This window comes from Myxocyprinus asiaticus, chromosome 31 (genome assembly GCF_019703515.2).
Source record: "Myxocyprinus asiaticus isolate MX2 ecotype Aquarium Trade chromosome 31, UBuf_Myxa_2, whole genome shotgun sequence".
NCBI lineage: Eukaryota > Metazoa > Chordata > Actinopteri > Cypriniformes > Catostomidae > Myxocyprinus > Myxocyprinus asiaticus.
Window position 1 is genome coordinate 17,212,336 of NC_059374.1, and position 24,355 is coordinate 17,236,690.

Here is a 24,355-nt window from a genome sequence, read left to right on the forward strand (position 1 = left end):
ACCGGGTTTTTTGTGGCATTGGCACAGTAAAGGCTTCTTTCTGGCAACTCGACCATGCAGCTTATTTTTGTTCAAGTATCGTCGTATTGTGCTCCTTGAAACAACCACACCATCTTTTTCCAGAGCAGTGCGAGTAGTATGTTTACATTGAAAATGCAACAAAAAGAAGTGTACTATGAGAACCCAGATGATGCACTTTTTTCAACCGTCAAAATGGAGTAAGGAATGTTGGACACTTCGTGCACTCGGCGCACGTGGCTTGCAGTACATAGCGGAAGGTGTGGAGTTACCAGCAGTGATGGTGATCTGGCAATTGTAAATAATGGAGAATATGACAACTAGTGAAACTTCTGTGAAGACAGCACCTTACAAAAGTGAGTTAAATGCTTTACTATCACACCATGCTGCGTGAATATGTATATTATTGAGATATAATGTTGAACTGAGGGTGAATAGTGCACTAAAGCTAGCAGTAACACAACGCTTGGATTTGAAACGTCACTTCTGTCAGCTGTTAAACGGCGAACACTTCTGTGTAGTAAAAAACCATTAAGTGTTCCATTTGGGACGATACTACATTTTGAAAATTCATACACTGCATGGCTGAGTGCATAGTACATTTTGTAAGGGTATAGTGTGTCATTTGGGACACAGCAAGAGATTATCTTCTATTAAAATGAATGGGAGAAATTGGAACGCTCAACCAAGGAGCATTGCGCGCCCAATGGTCAACGGATGTAGAAAGTTAAAAAGTTAAAAGAGCCAATCACCTTTTAGATACAGACATCACCTGTCAATCAACTCTAGAATGCACATGTGCATTAGCTACACAAGCCGTGAAAATTGCATTTTTAGCGTAAATTTAGGTAAAGAATTACCATTTATGATACCAGTATTGTCAGATTTTAATGCCGACAGTGGACTGACTTGCTAGAAAGGCTTTGGTAGAATTCAAGTGAGTCGCAACAGTTTTGTGGTAACCCAGATGACGCACGCTCCAGAGATAGAGCAGAGTTCATCAAGCCTGGTTTTCATTTGGAGAAGAGTGCAACTGCCTTGTGCATAAAGTTTAACTGCCTCGGGCCACCAAGAGCTGCACATGCAAGTCGTGCTGCGGTGCCAGGTAAAAGTATCCACCTTTTTCCTGAATGCGGAAGTGTTCCACGATTCGACTGTTTTCAATTTCCGGTCTCCAGTGTTTTCACTCGTATCGGCGTATATTCTTAGTGGGTAATGTAATGTTTAAGGTATTACATTTGTAAAAATTGTCAAAGAAACTTCAGAGATACTTCACAGAGTCAAGATGACCGTTTTTTTTATAGACAGTGCCTTACCTGAGTGCGCAGATGGCATGAAATGATGGTCACAGGTTAGTTACACTGATATCATTAATTATTCTGTTAATTATTAATTATTATGAGTTATGACAGACAGCAATGGCATAAGTTGAGCCTGAGATTAATTTTTACAACAAGTAACACTTCTCTGGATCACTCGTTTTGGCAGTTTTTGCCGTCTCGAGACCAGAAATACAAAACAGGCAATTAGAATCATCATGGCGCCGCCCAGTGGTTGCTCAGGAAAAACTGTGTATAACTGCAGCTTCACGCGAGTGGTTTTCTGATGGCTCATGCAACACTAGTGCGAAAACCAAGCTTGAAAAACGTGTTTCAGATGAGGAAGCATATTTAGTGTGTATAAAGCTCCAAACGTCAGATGATTATCATTAAGTTTGCAGGAAAGCCGCTGCAATAATCAATGCATACTTAACTCCCACTTCAGTTTGACTCAAAAACCTACAATTATGGACAAAAACATTCCCGGCTGGTCCAGAATCATTCGGGGCTCGAGCCCTGAATGTTTTTACCTAGCGATGCGCATGCTGTACATTACATTGAATCATTTAGCAGACTCCTTTATCTAAAGTGACTTGGAGTGCTAATGAGGAAAATTAGCAAACAATTTGTCATACAAGAGCCAACACATACAGTTGCCACCCTACCAGGATTTTCCAGGATCGTCCTGAAATTTTTACAGGAAAACAATACAAAAATTATTATCAAGAATATGTCTGGTAACATGTGCATGTAAAATGGCTAGAAATAGCATTTTAGCTTAGCGTAAAGCTGACAATTTACACAAGGTTTATTTCTATTTCTTCTGCTCCAAACTTACTTCTCTGTCTGCTTGTATGAATGTAACACATCATAAGAAAGTGTTTCACCGCTGTTCAAATGAACTTTGGATCGCATCATTTATATGTATAAATGTTCTCCATCTGAAAGGACTAAATATTAAATGAAACAAATGACAATAAAATGCAAAGTAATCTCTTCAGTAATCAAAACACTTCTTGAATGTAGCTGTATTCTAAATACCAATGATTTAAATTGTAACTGTAGTGGAATACAGTTACTTATATTTTGTATTTTAAATACGTAATCCTGTTACATGTATTCCATTACTCCCCAACCCTACATATACATGAGCCCTTATTTATATGCACACTATGCAAGGAGGAGAAACAAATGCATTCTCATGTGAATTATATGAACGCCTGATTAGTTTTAGTGAAATTTTTCAATTTTTAAACTTTAGTTTTCTTACTATAATGATTTAATGTTCTGGAAAACGTCTCCAAAAAGTAATGTCTTTCCATTTACTGTAAGATCTCTTAGGTTCATAATGCCCAACACTAAAAAGCCTATTTTTAAGATTTAGGCATTTAAATTTCATAACAAAATTCCATCAAACTGAGTTTTGTGATCATTAACTAAATTAAATTAGTAAAATTTTAAATATATAAGATTTCTTTTCCCCTAATTTTGTTAAAGATTACTCAATTAAATTTGATTGAAATCTTGAAAATATTTTGAGTAAATGTTTATTTATTGGATATCCTTTAAATGTGGGCCATAAACTCAAGAAAACTGCTTAGGTCCAGAATAAATAAATGTTTAACCTGTACATACACACACACACACACACACACACACACACACACAAAACACTAAAAAGTTTTTTTTTTTACACATTTCAATTTCATAACAAAACTCAATTCAATTTTATGGAATTATCTTTTACTATTATATATTACGAAATATTTATTTTTATTTAATTTTGGTAAAAATTACACAATTCATTTTGATGGAATTTTGTTATGAAATTGAAATGTGTATCTTAAAAATAGGCTAAAGTTTTTATTTATTTTGAGTCTACTGATGCTATTGATTGAATTATATGCTTTATACAATATCAAAGTCTTTCTAGCAAGTCATTCCACCATTTTTGGAATGGTCTCTGGAGGCTATTTCCAGTCATGCCAGTGCAGGTCCTATCTACTTGAATGGGAAAAGACAGAAATCTCCTAAACAGTCAGTCAAGATTACAATCAAAGGACATATTTCAAATCGGCAGTAAAATCTGACAACACTGGTATCATAAACCGTGCTTCTTTACCTCAGATTACACAAAAAAATGCAAACGGCAGGACTTCCTTTCTACATCTGTTGACCGTTGGCTGCCGTTGGGCATTCCGATTTCGCCCATTAATTTTAATAGAAGTGGCCCATCTCTGCTAAATAATCTCTGTATATATGCAGTAATTTCCATATAAAATAAGGAGTACATAATCATAAACAATATGTTTTATTTCTTGTATGATTGCCAGCAATAAGTTTTTCGGTCATCGATCAGGTGTCTAGGAATTTTACATGGCCAAGGTGGCAACCTAATATTTACAAAATTGAAATGCCACGTTTCAAGAGTAAGCTACAGTAGTATAGAAACTAGAGCAGAATCATTGGTTTTCATTCAGTACCGTGGTATTTATTACCATCTGATACCATTACTGTAACATGTTTCTGTCACAGTTTTTTTGCAGAAACTATGGTAAATAAACAAAAAGTACCATGGTATAACCATGGTGTTTTGGACATGGCAATACCATTCTTTGGTATTTCTTGGGGTACTACTATGTACTATGGTATTTCTGATATCATCACTATACTGTGGTACTGCAACAGAACTTTTTTTTTAGCAATACTTCTATAAAAGCACCTTTTTTCCGAATGCTTTTTTTGTCTGAGGCAAGGCATTTAATGCTTTGTTTGTACAGAAACTGAAAACCAGTAGTTCAAAGACAATACAATACTCAGAATGAGACTATTCAGTCTGTTTCCTCTGCAGTGTTTACGCCTGTTAGATGACAAACCTTCGTTTACATAAGTATTAAAATGCAACAGGATATCCTGCTAATTATGTGACATGATAAATATGATTTATTGCACAGTTGACTCTGCATAATGATGTCCCCACCATTCAAATTTGTAATTTGGTTTTGTCTCAAAACTACTCGTGTCATGTAAGATATGCCACACTCCTATATTAGAAGTCCATACAAAAGTTGAGGTAATGAGGAGTTTTAATTAGTAATGGAGAAGACAAATAAATAAAAAATTAACCAAGCCTTCAAACAATAACTACATCCCTGGTTAACAAAGCAGCAACAAAAGAAACATAACTAAAAAATTGTCAGTAGCACACAATGGTAAAAGGCTAACAGTAAACCTTGCTGAGCTCAGCTGAACAGAAATTTGACTCTTCTGCCTTTTAAAGAGTGCACTATTTTTGGAATGGAAAAGTGTCTACTTTTTAGTGTGTATCAAACAAAGTGCAAGTATTGGGACATACAATCACGTCATTATATCGCGACTAGCAGTGCCGTGTCCAGACCTTTTTGATGATGGCCCATGTGGGGCACAGACTCATTCATGGGTGGCATGAAGCATAACTCATCATCCCTGATAATAATAATAATAATATGTAAATTTTCAGAAATTTGTAATGGGTGAATGTTATTTAATTGATTAATTTTTATTATACCACAGGGCTGTTGAATGCTTGATTCTGATTGGTTGACAAACGTTCTAAGGTGTGCAATTATTTTTCAGTAAACAAATGGATATGAAGAAGCTCCATGTCTTGACCACATAACGGTTCCATATCACTTTGCCAAATTATTTTAATTATTTCAAATAGCTGTACAGGTTACCACAGCAAAATAACCATTTTAAACAAAGACACTGGCTAAGTGCTTCAGATAAGAATGACAAACAATGTCTATAATATCCTAAATTTGTTTCAGTTGAACAGTGCCCTCACGCTCTTTTTCGCTCTTGTCTCATAGTGACACACTTACGCTAACGCACATGCATAGAGACTCGATTCACGACCAACAAACAGTGCTGTCTCTCTCTCTCATCGTCTCACCCACACTCACACACGCTAACATACAGACTTGAGTCGCTACCAAAAGAGAGCCTTGGTGTAAACTGTCAATACAACAGTTTCTGTATAATCTGAAACAACTTTTAATATCTGTGGAAAGCACCATCGTGCTCCGCCTCCCCCTCTCTCACACACACACACACATTAATAAATAAACATACACTACCGGTCAAAAGTTTTGAAACACTTACTCATTCTTTATTAAAAAATTTTTTCCACATTTTAGAAAAATAGTAAAGTCATTAAAACTATGGAATAACATAAATGGAACTATGGGAATTATGTTGTGACTAAACAAAATCCAAAATAAATCAAAAGTAGTCACCCTTTGCCTAGAATTTGCAGACATGTACTCTTGACATTTTCTCAACCAACTTCTTGAGGTATCACCCTGGGATGCTTTTTAAACAGTATTGAAGGAGTTCCCATCTATGTAACATTTGTCATGTAACATGACGCCCCGCTCCGACTTGGGAAATGACCAATCGGAGTTTAGAATTTGGGGTGGCACCTGGATTGGCCAATCAAATGCAAGAGGGGCCCCCATCTGGACAGGCCCCTGCATTTGTAGGCTACTTTTAAAAATGAATTTATCACCCCACATTTTTTAAAAGATTAAATGTGATTAAAATGGTTGTAAACAGAATATAATATAAAATGCACACTTTCACATGTAGTGTGTGTGTGTGTGTGTGTGTGTGTGTAAATATAGTGGCACCTTTTCCTCATCTGCTCATCTTAACAATAACGTGATGGGTAAATGACATGAGAAGATGGTCAGAGGTGTTGCACAGAGATATTTATAATGACTTTGTGTTATCTTTTGAAGTTTTATGAGCACATCAGTCCGTCCACAGTGTCTGTTTTAAAATCTCTCCCCTCTGACATCCACTGAACACTTTAAAATACTTGTGATAACTTTTGATAACTCTATCACCTGTAAATACACTTCGCTAACTAATTACACATTTATATCAACACCATAGAAATCTATATAGAAAACACTAGACCGGAAATTCAAAGACAAAATTTTCAAGATGGCTGTGCACTAGTTTCTCTGGCACATAAGGTTAATACATTTAACTTGGTCTCTACCAAACACAAAATAAAGGTAAGTATCAAATAACAATTTACTCAAATAACCCAAAAAAATAAAAATCATATTTCCATCAACTGAATCCTAATTAATATAATACAGTAAATCCTAAATCACCTAAATAGACAAACAGATAAATGAAATGAATTATTTGAATGAACGGATCCCCCTACATAATGGCACAGTCCAATTTCCTCTGGCAAAATTTGAGCTGAAACTTCACTTCTTCCTTTGTTTGACTTCTCACTCCATGCCCCAGAGTCACCTATAACTCTTCTACTTGAAAACAGCAGTAATTTGCCAGAAGTGTGAACTCTTATGTATCCTTGACATTATTAACCCTGTAACACTGTGTGTATTAAATATGATACACAACGTTTGACTGCTCCTGTTTCACTCTCTGTTCAAGCTGATGAGCCAAACACATTATGGGATGTAAGTTTCACATGTTTATGGCACCATCTTGTGGTTATTTGTGAAAAAAGTGGTTTCAATGTTTATACCGATCTATTTAAAATGGTGGCGGACTTGCGCGAAAAGTGACTCTTATGTTGGGATAACATGAGTCAGGCACGTTTCCAGAGTCCCTGAAAACTGCAGTTGTCAAGCCCCTTCTAAAAAACAGCAATCTCTAACTCTATATTAAACAACTACAGACCAATCTCAAATCTCCCTTTCATAGGCAAGATAATTGAAAAGTTTTATTTTATTTTATTTTTTTTTTTCAATCAGCTGAACAAATTTTGAATGGCTACTTGGACAATTTCCAGTCTGGTTTCTGACCGCATCATAGCACAGAGACGGCACTCATAAAAATACTTAATGATAGTCAGCTAAATACGGATTCAGGCAAAATATCAATGTTGGTATTACTAGATCTCAGTGCTGCCTTTGACACTGTTGACCACAAAATTCTCCTAGACAGACAGGAAAACTGGGTTGGGCTCAGTGGGATGGTCCTCTGCTGGTTCAGGTCATATTTAGAAGGGAGGGGCTACTATGTGAACATAGGGAACTATAAATATCAGTGGACATCCATGACTTGTGGAGTCCCACAAGGCTCAATTCTTGCACCTCTCCTGTATAACCTGTATATGCTCCCACTAGGCCAAATTATCAAAAATAACCAAATTGTGTACCATAGCCATGCAGATGACACCCAGATTTACCTAGCCCTATCACCAAATGACTACAGCCCTATAGACTCTCTGTGCATTTACATTGAAGAAATTAACAGTTGGATGTGCCGAAATTTCCTCCAGGTAAACAACAACAAGGCAGAGGTCATTGTATTTGGCAACAAAGGCGAAATTCCCAAGGTGAACACATACCTTGACTCCAGGGGTCTTAAGACAAAAAAAGGAATCTTGGTGTCATTTTGGAGTCAGACCTTAGTTTCAGTAGTCACATCAAATCAATAATTAAATGGGCCTATTATCATCTAAAAAATATAGCGAGAATGAGATGTTTTGTATCCAGTCAAGACTTAGAGAAACCTGATAATGCATTCATCACCAGTAGGGTTGATTTCTGCAGTGGAATTCTCACTAACCTTCCCAAAAAGACCATTATTCCCAAAAAGACCAAAATGCTGCTGTCAGGATTCTTACCTGAACCAAAAAACCTGAGCATATTACTCCAGTCCTCATGTCTTTACACTGGCTTCCAGTTACATTTAGAATTGATTTTAAAGTAGTATTACTCATTTATAAATCACTCAATGGCCTAGAACCTAAATACATTGCAGATATGCTTGTTCAATATAAACCTATCAGACCTCTGATCATTAGGATCAAGTCAGTTAGAAATACCAAGGGTTCACTCAAAACAAGGTGAGACTGCGTTTAGCTATTATGCCACCTGAGCTAGAACCAGCTTCCGGAAGATGTCAGGTGTGCTCCAACAGTAGCCACATTCAAATCTAGTTTGAAAACACATCTGTTTAGCTGTGCATTTATTCACTGAGCACTGTGCTGCACTTATTGATCATTATTTCTGTATTCTTTTTCTTTTTTAATCATTTTAATAATTTGTACTTTTTTTTTTAATTTATCCTATTTTTATTCTTATTTCTTGTTCTTCACTGATTTTAAAATGTTTTTATGAATCTTATATAAAATATATATTTTATTTTTTTAATTGTTTAAAGCACTTTGAAAAGTCATTGTGTATGAAATGTGCTATATAAATAAACTTGCCATGCCTAAATTACAGCTTATTTTAATAAAGTAAAAGTGACAGTAATTATTATATTGTTACTGATATTTTAAAATGAGTATTTTCTGAATATAAGAAACTTTTGGTTGGTTAAAATTTTGAATATTATTTTACTGAAACCCCCCCTTTGAAATCCATGTATCAAATATGATACATTAGGCTTTTGAGGCATATCTCTCAATCTATTACATTCCATTCATGCCCACCACAAAAAAAAAAAAAAAAAAAACAGAGCTTTGAAAATTCTGACATACATTTTATAAGATAAATTTAAAGTGTGAACTAATATTTCTGTGTATTTTCATATATGCAGCCTACTCTGTCATTAAAAAGATCTCCTTATATTACAAACTTTTATGATTATGATTCCTGAGACCCAGCATTTTACAAAAAAGTTTTACAATTTCCCTTTTTTAAATTGTAATATAGTGTTTGGTGCATAAAATACATATGATAAAAATTATTTGTTGAAAAAGAACATTTTATTCATATTGAATTTGATGTGCTAAATTGAACTGTGAGACATTTAAATCCATACTTATAGACCAAGGAGAGGAAGTTGTCATAGCCAAACTCTTAAACATTTGGTATCATTTGGTATCGGGGAGTCCTCTGATAATACCCAAAGATTTATCACTGTAGCATGTTTGGGCTCAGAAAAACTAATTTCCTACACAAAAATGAATTGCCTTTACAAATGTAAGCTTTAAGCAGTTAAAAAGCTGCTGTTATGCTTTATTTTAGTAGTTTCTAAATACAGTATGTAACTTTTTCTCTCTTTGTGTAGGGCTGAAACCCAGTTGGTGTCACTACTGCATGCATAAGTGCTGGTGGAACAAATCCAACTGTGATACCCAGTAAAAGTTACTGTAATTTGAGAGTGAAAAAGCCTCATTAACTAAACATAACTAAAGCACCATGGCACGTGAAGAGGACTACTACGCTCTCATGTCTGGACTGGAGGAGCATGATTTAGCAGGGAAAGCAGTGCCCAGTGATCTTTTGCTAATCGGTGACCATGCCTTTCCACTTGCCATGAATCCAAGAGGTCAGGTCCTGATGGCTGCATCTCGTTATGGTCAGGGACGTGTGGTGGTGTTGGGACATGAGGAATACCTAACACGCTTCCCTGGCCTGGTAGAAAATGCCCTAAAGTGGCTCATGCCATGTAAGAGTGAAGACCGCATTGTAGGGATTCAAGAGAAATTCTGTTCAGTAGCTGACAACTTGGTCTACTCCCATATCAAGACAGAGATTGGAGACTTTCGGAAAGGGTTAGCTATATATGTCTCTGATGCTTACAGTGTTGAGACCTGTGCAAAGGATTTGATTGCTTTCCTAAAAGCTGGGGGCGGTTTGCTAATTGCAGGCGAAGCCTGGAGTTGGGCTGTGGCACATCCAAAAGATAACACTTTGCTAAACTTTCCTGGAAACAAGGTGTGCAGTGTTGCAGGAATTTACTTCTCGGAACACCCCGGGGAACTTGGCACATTTCCTGTGCCTAGAAATATCCCTTCTTGTGGGCTAGCTGTATCGTAAGTTCTGCAAACATTTGAGACTTTTACCCATTATTTTTCTAAACATACAAATGTTTTAAAATGTTTCTCTAATGGTGTTTTATTGTTCTTTTTCAGAATAGGGAAGGATTTTAAGTGTGACCTAGAATTCCTGCTACAAGGTGTGCCTGAGTTTGACATCCAAGGTGGGGCTTTGGCATCTGAAGTGATGGTGCATGGATCATTAGCATTTCCTATTGGAGTCACCCAAGCTGGAAAAGCATTCATTGCTGGTGCCTACTATGGCCAAGGGCGAGTAATTGTGGCAACCCATGAAGGCTACCTGGGCCGTGAAGCTCTGTCCACTTTCATGGTCAATGCTATCCAGTGGCTCAGTGAAGATCGTAAGGGTGTTATCGGGGTCCTACCCAGCCTTACAGAAGCCAAGAATGTACTGTGCAAATCTGGTCTAGATTGTCAGATGACTGGCTTCAGAGAAGATCTTAGCGTCTATGTCTGCACTTCCTACAGTGGTGCCCAATGTGAACAGATCCAAGATTTTGTTGCTGAAGGTGGTGGTCTTCTCATTGGGGGTCATGCCTGGTATTGGGCCCGGACCCACTGTGGCTCCAATGTGATGACCGAATACCCTGGAAATCACATTCTTAATAAGATGGGGTTGTGTATCTTGGGCAACACCTTGAGTGGAGGACTATACAAAGCCCCAGATGTAGAGCTTAGCTGTAGAGAGGGGTACCACTTTCGCAACATGCTGCAGCGTTTTGCCAAACATGTAACCCAGGGGCAGAAACTGACTGCTCAAGAACAAAGCTACTTGAAGCAACTTGGCAATGACTGTGTGAGTTACCTCCGCATGCAGGCTCATGACTGTGCTGCCTATACCTCAATGGTAGCGCTTCTTTCTGACATGGTGAAAGAGGTAGGAGTTCCACAGGTGTGTAGTAACTGTCCTGTTGAAAGTGCCAAGGACTATCTGATGCTCCACGTTGGGAATGAAGTCTACAAAGTCTCACCTGACCCTGATGCCCTCCTGCCATACATCATCAAGGACAGACCCAACCTTCCCACTGTGTCCAATGCAAGAGTTCGCATCAGTGCTGACACTGCAGGTAAATTTACACTGCAAAATGTAGGGGGAAAGGTCATTCCTTTTTTTTTAAAGTAGCAAGTGATAGGGCTTTTCAAACCCTGCGTTAGCATAATTTTTAACCCCAGGTTAAAGTCACTTTCAAATCTGGGTTAAGCAACGTTTCACACAATTAAGTTTGAAAGAGGGTTAGCACTGCTTTTAACCTGGGTTATGAAACCCTACTCCAGAGCATACCTTTTTATACATTTGGCACCGTAATATGGGGTATTACACTAGTGATGTGGCAAAATGAAAATTTTAGGCTGAAACTGAAAATTTTGGACACACAGGCAGAAAATGATTTATTTAAATAACACTTTGTTTGGAAAAATTCAATTCTAAATTGTATTTTTAGGGATGCATCAAGACCACTTTTTCTATAACTACACATTTCATTATAAAATAGCTTAGACAGAAAAGAATTACATAAAAAATGTGTAGCCTATTAGGAAACCCTTTATTGTTAACCACTATTTGCCAAAAATGAAGCCTTTAAGGCCAAGCAGAAGCCTCTGCCAGCTGGTTGCTGGTTGCTGCGGTGGGCAGAACTAACTCAAAAGCTCCAATTCCTTTGGTTAAAGCTCACGTCACAATCCACGATTTGATTCAGCAAATCAGTCTGAGTGAACGCAGACAACATAATTAAAATTAATGAGCCCAAAAGCCAGCCAGGCAATCTACCTGAGGCAACACGTGAACAAACAAAGAAGTCATTTTTGACTATTGTAAGTCAATGTTGTTAAAAAGATACATTTGTTTTACATTTTGGTAACTTTTTGTGGTTTTAAATCTCTGACCTCTTTATTGTTAGTCTTTTTCACTGAAACACTGAATAACGTACAACCTCCAGCCAAAAAACTGAAGGGGACAGACATTCTGGATTTCTTTCATAGATTCACATGTGTGGCAACAATAATCTATTGTCACAGTATACATCTAAACAATAGCATTTATTTTTTTACTTTTCCATGTTTTTTGTTTGGCTATTATATTGAATTTAGATGAATGTTAATGGTGATGTTTGTGGCATATCTATAAAAAGATCAGTGACCATGTCAACAGTCTAAACAGAGAGGTGAGAAAAGCTTCTGAAATTAAGGTAAGATCATATTTGACACGGACATTGGCTACGTTTACATGAACCCTCAAAATGCGACTATAATGCGATTAAGGCAATACTGCGATTAAACTATTGCTCATGTAAACAAAATATTGCAATTATGATATTGCGATTATGCTAATAATCAGAGTAATGATAATCGCAGTAAGATATGTGAAGTACTTCTATTTTAATCGCTAAAATTATTTTCGAAATAAATACAAAATTCTTTAAAACCATCATTGTGAATTTTTGTTGTGATAGGATATTAAATTACACAGTCATTTTAAATATAATTGCAATTTAACAATAATAAAGTTATATTATACACTAATAAAATGTTTGTCATAATTTCTCAAAAAAAAAAAAAAAAACCCTCTGGCTTTTATTTTGGTGGAAATTTGAGCATCGCGTGCTGCTATGTTAGTGTGTCAACAACAGAGCAGCGCTCATTCACTGAAGCGTGCTGTGCCTGCAGATTATATATTTACTTATTAAATGCATCCTGATTCACAAAATTATTGTATGGCTTCCAGAGACTTTGAGTATAATGCACAAGGCATTTAGACTATTTGAATGGTGCTTTTATGCTTCTTTAATGTCATATTGAAGCTTGACATTAATGGCTATGACACACAATAACACACAATACCGCACTGGAAAATGCTCTGTATTTATGCACTAATGACCAAGAGAGCGATCACTGCACTTCTTGGGATGTGGACTTTAATGTGCAACAAAAACAATGCTTGTTTCTTTAAACGGATTTTAAATACGTTTAAATTCTATAAACGTTTCTGTTCAATTTTTCTCTTTCGAAGCTTCAGCCAATGATTACCAGATAGTTCAATAACGTATTACTACGTGTGCACCAAAATCAAAACTAGACGTTTTCTGCAGCGCTTTTCATGTGGAGAACAAAGTGGCACTTGACACTGGTGTTGAGCGGTGTGTTGACACTCCCGACGCCAGTCATGTGAATGCCCCTTAACAGCCAGTTGTTTAGCACAGAAAACTAATCAGAAACTGAACAGCAATATGCAAATAAAATGCTAACCCAGGGTAATTATTACTAACCAATTAAAGTATGAACAGTGTAAAACATAGAACAAGATAATCTACAGTAGGATTATGTTTACTCAGGTTTTAGAATCACTCTGTGAACAATAGAAAGAGTGAAATGCCAGTTGAGTAGTATAACAACCATTTACTTTTTTAATACAAGTTGTTAATTGTCTCTTAAACATTAAATTACTTGTTTCAGCTGGTGAAGAATGGATAAGCACAGGATTGTATCTTTCTCCTGGTATGAAGACATACATTGCACTACCTCCAGAGATCATTGGGAAAAATTGGAAGGTGATCAGAAAATTTTATACTATAATAATATACTTTATTTTATTATATATTATTTCATTATTATATTATAGTTTATTAATTCAAACATGTTTAAAATCAGAGAAATCAAGGCCTCTTATTTAGATATACCCATACTACAACCTTAGGAACATGAAAAGGCCTGAGATCGCATGCCATTAACATGACAAAATATCATCATCAGGTGCAGATTGGTTGCCAGACAGATAACATTGGTGATGCAGATGTTCTGAAACGGGCGCCTGTGGTTTGTGAGCGATTCCCCTTGAACACAGAAATTGTCCAGCTCTGGAATCTGTGGGGAGGGCTCATCTACCTAATAGCACCTCCCAATTGCAAAGTGGAGGGGGTGGAAATTGTGGTGCACACTGCAGTTCAGGCCCCATACTTCAAGTCTGGTAAGAAAGCTGAATGAATATTCAGTGAGCACCATTTGAAAGACCTTGAAATAAGCAGCTTTACATTTTCAGACTTACATTCATAATGTTTGTATAAAAATGATACATTTAAGCAATGTTGCACCAAAAGTCATGAAAGTGTGTGGAAAAATTTGGAATCTGAACTTGCTCGTCCCTTAGGAGAGACCAGTGTTGCAGACTGGGTGGGTGGGATCCGTCAGGCACCAGCCCCCTGGGCGGAGCTTGAGTTTGAGAACATCATCATCACGTTGGAATCAGCAGTGATAAGGAATCTGGACCGCCCCGATGAGGTGGCTTCACTTTGGGATTCCATAATGAGAGGCGTAGCTGACCTGGCGGCAAAGCCTGCCAAGTTCCCCCGCAAGGAGCGATTTGTTGCAGATGTTCAGATCTCTTGCGGTATGCGGTACTATTGAATACTCAAAATGTCTTTGTTAGGGTAAAGAACCATCAATATTAAAACATGATCATAACACTAAGGCCAGAAACATACTCTATGCACAGGGTTGGGGAGTAACGGATACATGTAACGGGATTACGTATTTAAAATACAAAATATAAGTAACTGTATTCCACTACAGTTACAATTTAAATCATTGGTAATCAGAATACAGCTACATTCAGAAAGTATTTTGATTACTGAAGAGATTACTTTACATTTTACTGTCATTTGTTTCATTTAATATTTAGTCCTCTCAGATGGAAAACATTTATACATATAAATGATGCGATCCAAAGTGCATTTGAACAGTGGTGAAACACTTTCTTATGATGTGTTACATTCATACGAGCACACAGAGAAGTAAGTTTGGAGCAGAAGAAATAGAAATAAACTTTGTGTAAATTGTCAGCTTTACGCTAAGCTAAAATGCTATTTCTAGCCATTTTACATGCACGTTACCAGGCACGATCATATTTTTATCACGAAAATTCACGTTGGAACATAATTTATTTTTTTCTGGTAAGACCTTTGATATTAGGGCAAAAATCTTATTCTTGATGATAATTGTTTTTATTGTTTTCCTGTAAAAAAAAAAAAATCTAAAAATCCTTAAAACAAGATCAGTTTGATTTATCTTGTTTTAGAAACAACACCGCATAAGATATTTAGGTTTTTCAGAGAGTGTATTTTGTCTTACTGTACTGGCAGAGTTTTTGTAGTCAAAACAAGTGAAAAAATCTACCAGTGCTGAAGTAATACAAAGTATTTAGAATACGTTACTGACCTTGAATAATCTAACGAAATACGTTACAAATTACATTTTACAGCATGTATTCTGTAATCTGTAGTGGAATACATTTCAAAACTAACCCCCCCAACCCTGTCTATGCAACTGTAGAGATGTAAGTGCTTGGCAATTTTATGGCAAGGCAAATTTAATACATTTTCTCTATTTTGGGTATATAACTGGTACTATTAGTCAACTCAAAGATCAAACTCCCCCTTTTCACTTTCAGGCTTTATGCATTCTGGATATCCCATCATGATGCACTCCACCTCTGCCCCAGAACTAATGAAAGTAGAGGCAGCCCGTAAAAGTGGTCTCTGGGGATTTATTCATGAGTTGGGTCATAACCAGCAGCGTGGAGTTTGGGAGTTTCCTCCACATACCACTGAGTGCACATGCAACCTGTGGTCAGTGTACATACATGAGGAAGTGCTGGGTTTGAACAGGGCTAATGCACATCCAGCCATGTCCCTAGAAAATCGACAATGTCGTGCTCGGGATTATGCCAAAGGTGGCAAAAATGTAAAAAACTGGAGTATGTGGACATCACTGGAGACTTATTTGCAGGTATGAACAGACTGCCTACAATGTTGGTTGTAAAACTTAAACATGTTTTTCAACATTTAAATGTTTTAATTTTTACATTTTGATAATGTAACAGTATAATTTTAAGACAAAGTTCAAAGCAATAATGCTCCATTGATTAGCACCAGTAACCTCTCTTCAAAGTTATTATGGAGGGAAATTATTATTATTATTATTATTATTATTAATAAAGCTAGTGTGAAATGTTAATAATATATACACTCTATTTCTATGTCTTACCCTAATATTTTTATACACCCTAAGCTTCAAGACAAATTTGGCTGGGATGCTTTCAAGAAAGTTTTTTCCGCCTACCATGATATGAGTGGAGTGCCAAATGACAATGCAGGCAAGATGAATCTATATGCTGAGACCTTCTCCAAGGTGGTGAACCTGAATCTGTCCTCCTTCTTCAAAGCCTGGGGTTGGCCCATCCAGCCCAGCACTGAAGAGAAGATCTCTCATCTTCCTGAGTGGAGTGACCATCCTATGGGCCAGTATGCATAAGAACATCTGAGAAAGCTTAAAAAAAAAAAAAAAAAAATTACTGTGTGAAATTTGATGTAATTGAGGTGTAAGGTTAAGTATTAAAGTTGAGATATGCTTAAAATAAATGTATTAAGCGTTTCTGGTTTCATTTAATAAGCTTATAGATGGTAATTGATTCATATTAAAATGAGGAATAAAATGTTACTTTAATTTTTACAATTCAGAATGAGACTTGAAAGCATGCAAAAAAAAAAAAAAAAAAAACTTACAGTCAGGCAACACGTTACAATACCATTTATATTCTTAAACATCTGTCTTAGTTGTAAGGATGTCTGTAGGAATTGCTGTAACTTGACAATATTGTTTTAGGCTCAGTTCAAGCAGACATAAATTTTATCATTACAGATGGGACATGTCTACAACACTACATATCAATCAGTCAATCAAACATGTTTATTTCTATAGAACATATAAAAACAACACCTGTTGACTGAATTGCTTTACACAAAGAAAAGAAATAAGTAAAAGAAATAAATACAATAACAACATGACTAACTGTGGTTACACACACTAGGCAAGGGAGAAAAGATGAGTCTTCAAATGAGATTTAAAAACTTCAATTGTAGCACAAGATCTAATATGAAGAGTCAAACTATTCCAAAGGCAAGGTGCCGCAACAGAAAAGGCACGATCCCCATTGAATTTTAGATGGGACTTGGGTATGCTTAAGAGTAGACTTTGATACCTTAAAGGTCTACTCTAGAAGACTGATATTGATGAAGTTCAGCAGTGTAATAAGGTGCCAAACCATGCAGACCCTCTAAAATAAATGATAAAATCTTGTATTGAATTCTGTATTTAACATGTACAGTAGTTTAGAGTTTTAGTATATGTATTACATACTGCAGTTAAAAGACTGTCAACTTAACCATATCGCATTGTTTTCCTTTTTTCTTTTTTCCAAGAGCATAGCTTTATGCTTGTATATTATTTTCAAATGATCCTGAATGATGCATCATAATGTTGTTATGACTTGACTGGGCATTATTATGTCCTGTTGCTAGATTGTTAAATTGATTTGAATGTTTCCACCTAAGCTCTGCACTGGCCACTGAACAGCTCCCCCACTGGTGCATCAGAGTATTGCCGGAGAAAGGCAACCATGTCCTCTAGGGTGTGTTCCACAACAACTTTGAGCTCAGAATTGAGCGCAGTTAGAATGGGGTGGCCATTTTGATCCACACAGCAGTAAGCGTTCCAGATGTACTCTGGTATGTTCACACTTCTGACATTGTTTTTGATGATCCAGTTGTTACCAGAAGAAATGACACTAACCGGCACATAAGCCCAATGACAGTTTGTGTTAAACATGTCATCGTGTATGTGCCAAGCGTTTTGGTTCAGCGATGGGTTTTGGGGCACCACATTGGTCCGAGTAAAGGTGGCATTACGACTTGGAACTAACTGGAAACAAAAATGATAAGAGAGCGAAAAATAATTTATGTCTAGTATATTTTAATGCTCGATTACATTACACAACTTTTTAAATCTGAACAGATTTTAAAATACTACCGTTATACACTCACTGACTTTAAAAACAATCTCTACAGACAAAAACTGGGCATCACACACCAAATGACTGGGGATCACACACTTCCTGACTGTCAAGCTGATCCGATCCAATCACAAATTCGGAGAAGGTTATAGGTCCAGGCAGAGCTCCAAAAAGGGTCAGGAGCTCCAAACCGCCAGCAAAGATATAGGGAGCCCCTTAACCTAACACTTTCCCTAACCCTAAACGTGTGTGGAAGTGACTACCCTTTTTGGAGTTGGCGCAACCCCCTTTTGGTGTGACCCCATCTCCTTCTGGAGTAACCTGACCCTATTTTGGAGATCCCGCTCCCATTTGGAGATTTCTGGTGTGCAGTTATACCTGCTTGCAAACTAACGCAGAAACACACCATCCGGTTCTAAGAACCGCATAACTGATGTAAACAAACTGATGTGCTACTCTCTGTTCTGAGTCACCAAAAAATTGGCAAAGCACATTTTGGTGCCATCTTCTATGAGAAGACGCGGCCAGTATGGCCTCTAGAGACTGCAATGCAAGTTAAGTTAAACTCCACTTGAGTGCTTGTTCGCCATCTCTATTTCTTGAGCTTCTTCGGCACATTCGTTTGATTTTCAATTGGTTTCTTACCATATATGGCCTAGAGTCGGCTCTAACATGTCAAATGTGTTTAATATCCTCAGACTAGATTAAATCATACCCTGCTACAAAGACCAGCTTAACCAGCATGCAGTTCCCATGCTGGTCTAGGCTGGTTTATGCTGGTTGGTGCTGGTCTAGCTAGTGGACCAGCATAGCCATTCTTTTCACCAGCAAAACCTAGCTGGTGAAGCTGGTTGACCAGCACGGTATGCTTATGAAACTGGTAAAGCAAGTTTAAAAGCCTGGTAGAATCACCAGCACACCAGCATCCCATGCTGGGGGACCAGCACCCAAAACACAATATACAGTAAGCCAGGAAGCTGGTGACAAGCAATTCTGGTCTTTTCAGTAGGGTAGTCAGAGTGTAAGAAAGGAGGGTGTGTTGATACCCATCATAAACTACGTGATTATCTCTGACTCTGACTTTCCCAAAATCTGCAGACTGGAGCTGATTAGCCAATAAAGGCCAAGTAGCACCAATTCAGCCTGACTGAAAATCGAAGCTAAAATCGGTGTTAAAGTTGTGTGTTGTAATACAGCCTTAAGTAAGAATTGCTCATTTTCACTGACTGTCTATTAAGATTTAAAACTTTAACTACTGTCACAAGAAACCAAAGGTCTCAAGATAAAAAGACTGCGTATTGATCGATCTGAAACCTCAGTCCCCAAAAAAAGCCAGAGGAAGTGAAGGGAAGTTCTTTATAAAGCAGTACCTGCATGATGTCCGTGGGGGTTCAGGCGTCCACAGTCGAAACCTGAGTTTGTGTAGTCCTCATTCAGAGCCTGTTTCTCATCCAGGTAGATATAAGGATTCTGCTGCGACAGCTTATACCCATCTATCATTTCACCGGACCTGAGGGGTCCACCAAATGGCAAAGCATGGCTTTTTCCTTGTTTGCTGGCTTAAGGCAACATCTTAAAATTAACAAAAATATGAATCTAAGAGTTAATTAAATGTATTCACCCCCTTTGTTTGAACAAACTTAACTTGGACTATTTAATGATCTTGATGTATTGCACATTAACGTTTGAGAATCTAAAAAAAAAAAAAAAAAAAAAAAAAAGCATGGAACAATCCAGACGCTACCAAGTTTAGGCCATCCTACTAAACTGAGCAATCAGACAAGAAGAGCAATTATTAGTGACCAAGATGCCATCTACACTGGCAGTTTCAGTTTCAAACTTTTTCCAAAATGGGAAAACACTTCAGATATCAAAAAACCTCTTCAGCACTTTTCTGCTCCTGCCTGTGATTGTAGAACTTCTGAAAAAGGCTAATGTTAAATCTTGAAACTTGAAGTGCTTGAAGCCATTTGTCAAGACAATTATTGAAGGAAACCTGCTTCAGTCAGTCAGAGAGCTACATTTAGGACATAGATAGGACCATGACCCAAAGGACTAGCAAAGACTATTGTAAAAAAGTGTCTTTAAGAATGTTCCAGAACCCAGACTTGAAACCAAAACCTGTGTAAGATCCACAAATGGAAAGCTACCAATGATCTCCATGTAATTTGTTGGCGCATCATAACCTTCCAAGATAAATGTGCGTAACTTGCATACGAAAACATGATTTACGGCTATGGTGCTAAATGACTGTGCAAAGTATTGGCATGGGGGTGAATACTTTTGTGCATGACAAACCCAAATCTCTAATTCTGGAGAAATTAATGTTCATGAAAAAAAATAAAAATCCAAATTATTAATAAAATGAACCAAATGCAACAATAATCATGAGGTGTTTAACAATTTGTGAAGGCACTGTAGATGGATAAAAAAAAAAATGTATAACTCACCTGTGGTTCTACAAACCAGCGTTTCTCTCTGCCTCCACCATGGCTTGGCTCAAAAATCTATGCAGAATAGACAGCTGTACGGTAGTATGTGTTGAACAATGTGGCAAAATGATATGTGTTTAGGAAGCGTTGACACAAGTGGACCACGTCTGGCAAGGTAGCTCCCAACTCCGGGACTTTCTCTTTGTAGAAGAACTTTATGCACTCAGGAGACTCCCAGAAAATCTCACTTCACCCATGGTTGGGACCAGGAACATACCAATAAAGACACAGAATGACAGAAATCTTCATGGTGCAACAGACTGAATACTACTGAACTCCAACAATGCTAGAAGTTGATGTCTTATAACATACCTCACCTTTATCAGTCCTCTCTCTATTTTTACTCCCCATCATTGTCAGCATTAGTGATAAGTAAGATTACCAACTAGTTCCTGGTTTAGCAACATTTGGAGGTAAAATCAAATCAAACACACTACAGTACCAGTAGTTGATAATGTAATAATTAAACCGTTTGTGAACTTGTTTAAAGTTGCACACTAGCTTAAAAGCATCTAGGTTTGTTGTTATTATACTGGCAAAATGACAACTGACAAAAACACAGTCAAACTGAAAAAAAAAAAAAAGATTGAAAACTACTGCTCTTTAATTTTTCTTTCTTTTTCTTTCTTGCTTTCTTGCTTTTCAGTGCTGCAAAGGTTTTGTTTGTGTCACAAAACATGTTTATTCTTCATGACACAAAACATACCCTATGGGAACAACCCAGGTGTCTGATCTTGCCGTAACCTTAGAACACCAAGGCTTTGATCAACAGAAATTTTCTTTGAAAAATAAGCCTTAAAACTGGTGCCCTCCGGTTTGTGTTGTGTATGCCCTCAAGATCAAATTCAAATAAAAAAACAATTAATTTTGTTAGCATGTTTAATATCTAGCAAAATACCAAAAAATACAACTTTTACATAATAATATGTAAGATATTACTCTCTTTTATGTTGTATATCTGTGGCCCCCATTATGGGAACATAATTTTTTTTTAAGAATCCCTAATTGGAATTAATTTAAATGTCACCTACTGTATATTCAAACATGAAAAAAATACTGCATTATATGTAGTAAAACTTGAGTCAGGATTAAGTCAAGATTCTAAAAACACAACCTAAAAAGGCAGTTTTTACTCTTACTTTCTGGTAGGGCAGTTCGATTCCACAAATTTTGTAATCGACTAAGATTCTTATTCCAGATTTTCAGAATCGATGGAATCAATTCCAAGAGTCGATCCCAGATTAATTTTCTCAATTCTTAAGAAAAATCATTAGGCAAAGTGAAATCATACAATAAACACTGCAATATAAAGCACACTATTTATGATTGATGGTATGAATGACAAAAGATCATGTCACTCCCCTGAGCAGAACCAATTGACTTTTGATTCCCAACACCTCGAAATCAAAGAATCAATTATATTTGGAATCAACTCCCAGTCCTAATTTCTGGTAAACCTGCTAATAAACAGGTGATCACTTATTCATAATGACTGCATGCTTCAATAAAGTGCAAAAATAAAATAAAACATTAACGCTGCTGAAACAACAAGCTTAAACCAGCATCAATTTCTGGTTTATTCTGGTTAGTGCTTATCTACTGTTCCAGGTGGAGCTGCAAAGCCATTAGGGATGTGCCCAAGCCGAATAAAAATGACTTCAAAGCGAATAATGAAATCTACCAATTAAATAATAGAAATATATATATATATATATATATATATATATATATATATATATATATATATATATATATATATTAGACTGATTATCCAACAACAAGCACAGGGATAGAGCAATTTAAAATAAACATACATCTAAAATTACAACACAATGGTGAGTCTGTTAAGCCAATATAACTAAAGTATAAACTTTATGAATGAAAATGTGCAAGGTGTGTTCTCAAGTTTAAATCAGATTTAACACATTTTCCACTTTTTGAAATGTTTATGTTAATGTTTAAAACCTTTCGAATGACATCTGTGTCTCATTTGCTCCTAAAGCAGGCGAGCATGCAATGTGTGAGATGAGGGAGGTGTGAAGTGATTAATTTCTAAAACAAAGTGAACGTAAGTCACCTGCAAAGAACAAGCTCGGACTGCAGGGCTGTATAGGGCTGGAATATCATCGTAATATTTTGAATTCTGCGATGATTTTAATTGTGCTTTTTATTTGGCCACTTGATTTCCTAAAGAGCGCATTATTAGACTACTTTCACTATCCTTGAGGGCTGCACAATTAATCAAAATAACATCAATATCATGATGTAGTCATACATATGTGATTATTAAACTGCAAAAGGCTGTGGTTAAATTAATTTAATAGCCTAAATACATGGTCTATGTGCACTTCAGAGTGAACGACATGCTGTACTACATGCAACAAAAAAACAAAAAAAACAAAAAAACAAAAAAAAAAAGCAAAAATAACAATAATAGTAAATAAAAAAATAATTTTATGAATTATACAAGGCATATTTGCTATATGGAATATATTGCTATATGGCCCACATCCAAATACAGATGCACATACAGAACAGACAATTTGATACAGATACAGATAATGGCAGCATAAAAGTAATCCAGTGGTTAGATCTATGTCTTCAGAAGTGATATGATAGGTGTGGGTGAGAAACAGATCAATATTTAAGTCATTTTTTACTATGAATCTCCACTTTCACTTTCACATTCTGAAGTGGAGATTTATAGTAAAAAAAAAAAAATTATTGATCTGTTTCTCACCCACACCTATCATATCACTTCTGAAGACATGGATTAAACCACTGAAGTCATGTGGAATGCTTTTATGCTGCCTTTAATGATTTTTGGAGCTGCAAAGTTCTGGCCACCATTCACTTGCATTGTATGGACCTACAGAGCAGAGATATTCTTCTAAAAATATTTGTTTGTATTCAGCAAAAGAAAGAAAGTCATACACATCTAGGACGGCTTGAAAGTAAGTAAATGATGAGACAATTTTAATTTTTGGGTGAACTTTCCCTTTAAGTTCTTGTAATGTCAGCATGAGAGTACAAGACTGAGATGATCATTAAAGCATGTGAAATTTAATTAATACTCGCAAAAGCAAGATTTGATCTCTTAATCTACAGTAAGGGAACAAATCAGGTGCTTGGAAGTTCTTGGTATGCATGTTGTGCCTTCATTATCTTTTGTCAGACTGACAACACATAGCTTACACTAGATGGCAGAATAGTGACATTTGGCATTACACCTTTGATATGCAACAGGAATGCTCAGTTTTTTTCTCAAATTTACTTAAAATATATAAAAAGCTAGAAATATTTGAAGAACCATGGTATTTATATGGTTTTGACCTATTGTTCTCATCATAAACTAGTGGTGAAATGAAACTAAAAACAGGTCTGACATGGGACATCTGTCTGCTATGTTGAAAAATGTAGCCATTTTTAGGTTCTTATCCTAATCATATAACATGTCGAAATAATTTTTCTTTTTTCTTTTTTTAGCAGAGAAAAAGAAAAAAAGATGGCTATCTGAGTGCAATGATGAAATAGGCTCAGTTCTTTACTTGCAGTTAATCTATGTGCAAATCTGTAATTCCCATATAAACATTTAAGTTTAAAATATGCTTCAGTAAAACACTAAGGATTGTTCACATAGATGTTCTGAGCTTATTTGAACAGTGAAAAAACAGTCCCTACATCACACAAGTTGGTTCATAGAGTTTCATATGGAACTCTGTGCTCTCTGAAAGCTACACAACTGTGATTTTCACAGTTCATTATCCTCGTTAACATCTTCACTGTGGCAGTGCAAAAGTGAGGAACAGGCCAAATTCGAAGATCCTCTCGCCACTCTCCCCCTCTGTGTTCTTTAAGTCTA

At 36.5% G+C, this 24,355-nt stretch overlaps 1 protein-coding gene and 1 pseudogene across 1 annotated transcript; one reads left to right on the forward strand and one right to left on the reverse strand.

Moving 5' to 3' along the window:
- The first annotated feature begins 299 nt into the window (after positions 1-299).
- LOC127422445 (TRPM8 channel-associated factor homolog) lies at positions 300-16,550 on the forward strand. The gene is made up of 8 exons (XM_051665966.1): positions 300-374; positions 9,390-10,137; positions 10,237-11,228; positions 13,612-13,706; positions 13,909-14,122; positions 14,303-14,542; positions 15,602-15,939; positions 16,222-16,550. The coding sequence occupies exons 2-8, from the start codon at positions 9,521-9,523 to the stop codon at positions 16,462-16,464; spliced, it is 2,739 nt and encodes a 912-aa protein (XP_051521926.1). The 5' UTR covers positions 300-374; positions 9,390-9,520; the 3' UTR covers positions 16,465-16,550.
- Positions 16,551-17,538: 988 nt separating this feature from the next.
- On the reverse strand, positions 17,539-22,620 carry LOC127422117 (endonuclease domain-containing 1 protein-like; annotated as a pseudogene).
- Positions 22,621-24,355: the final 1,735 nt, after the last annotated feature.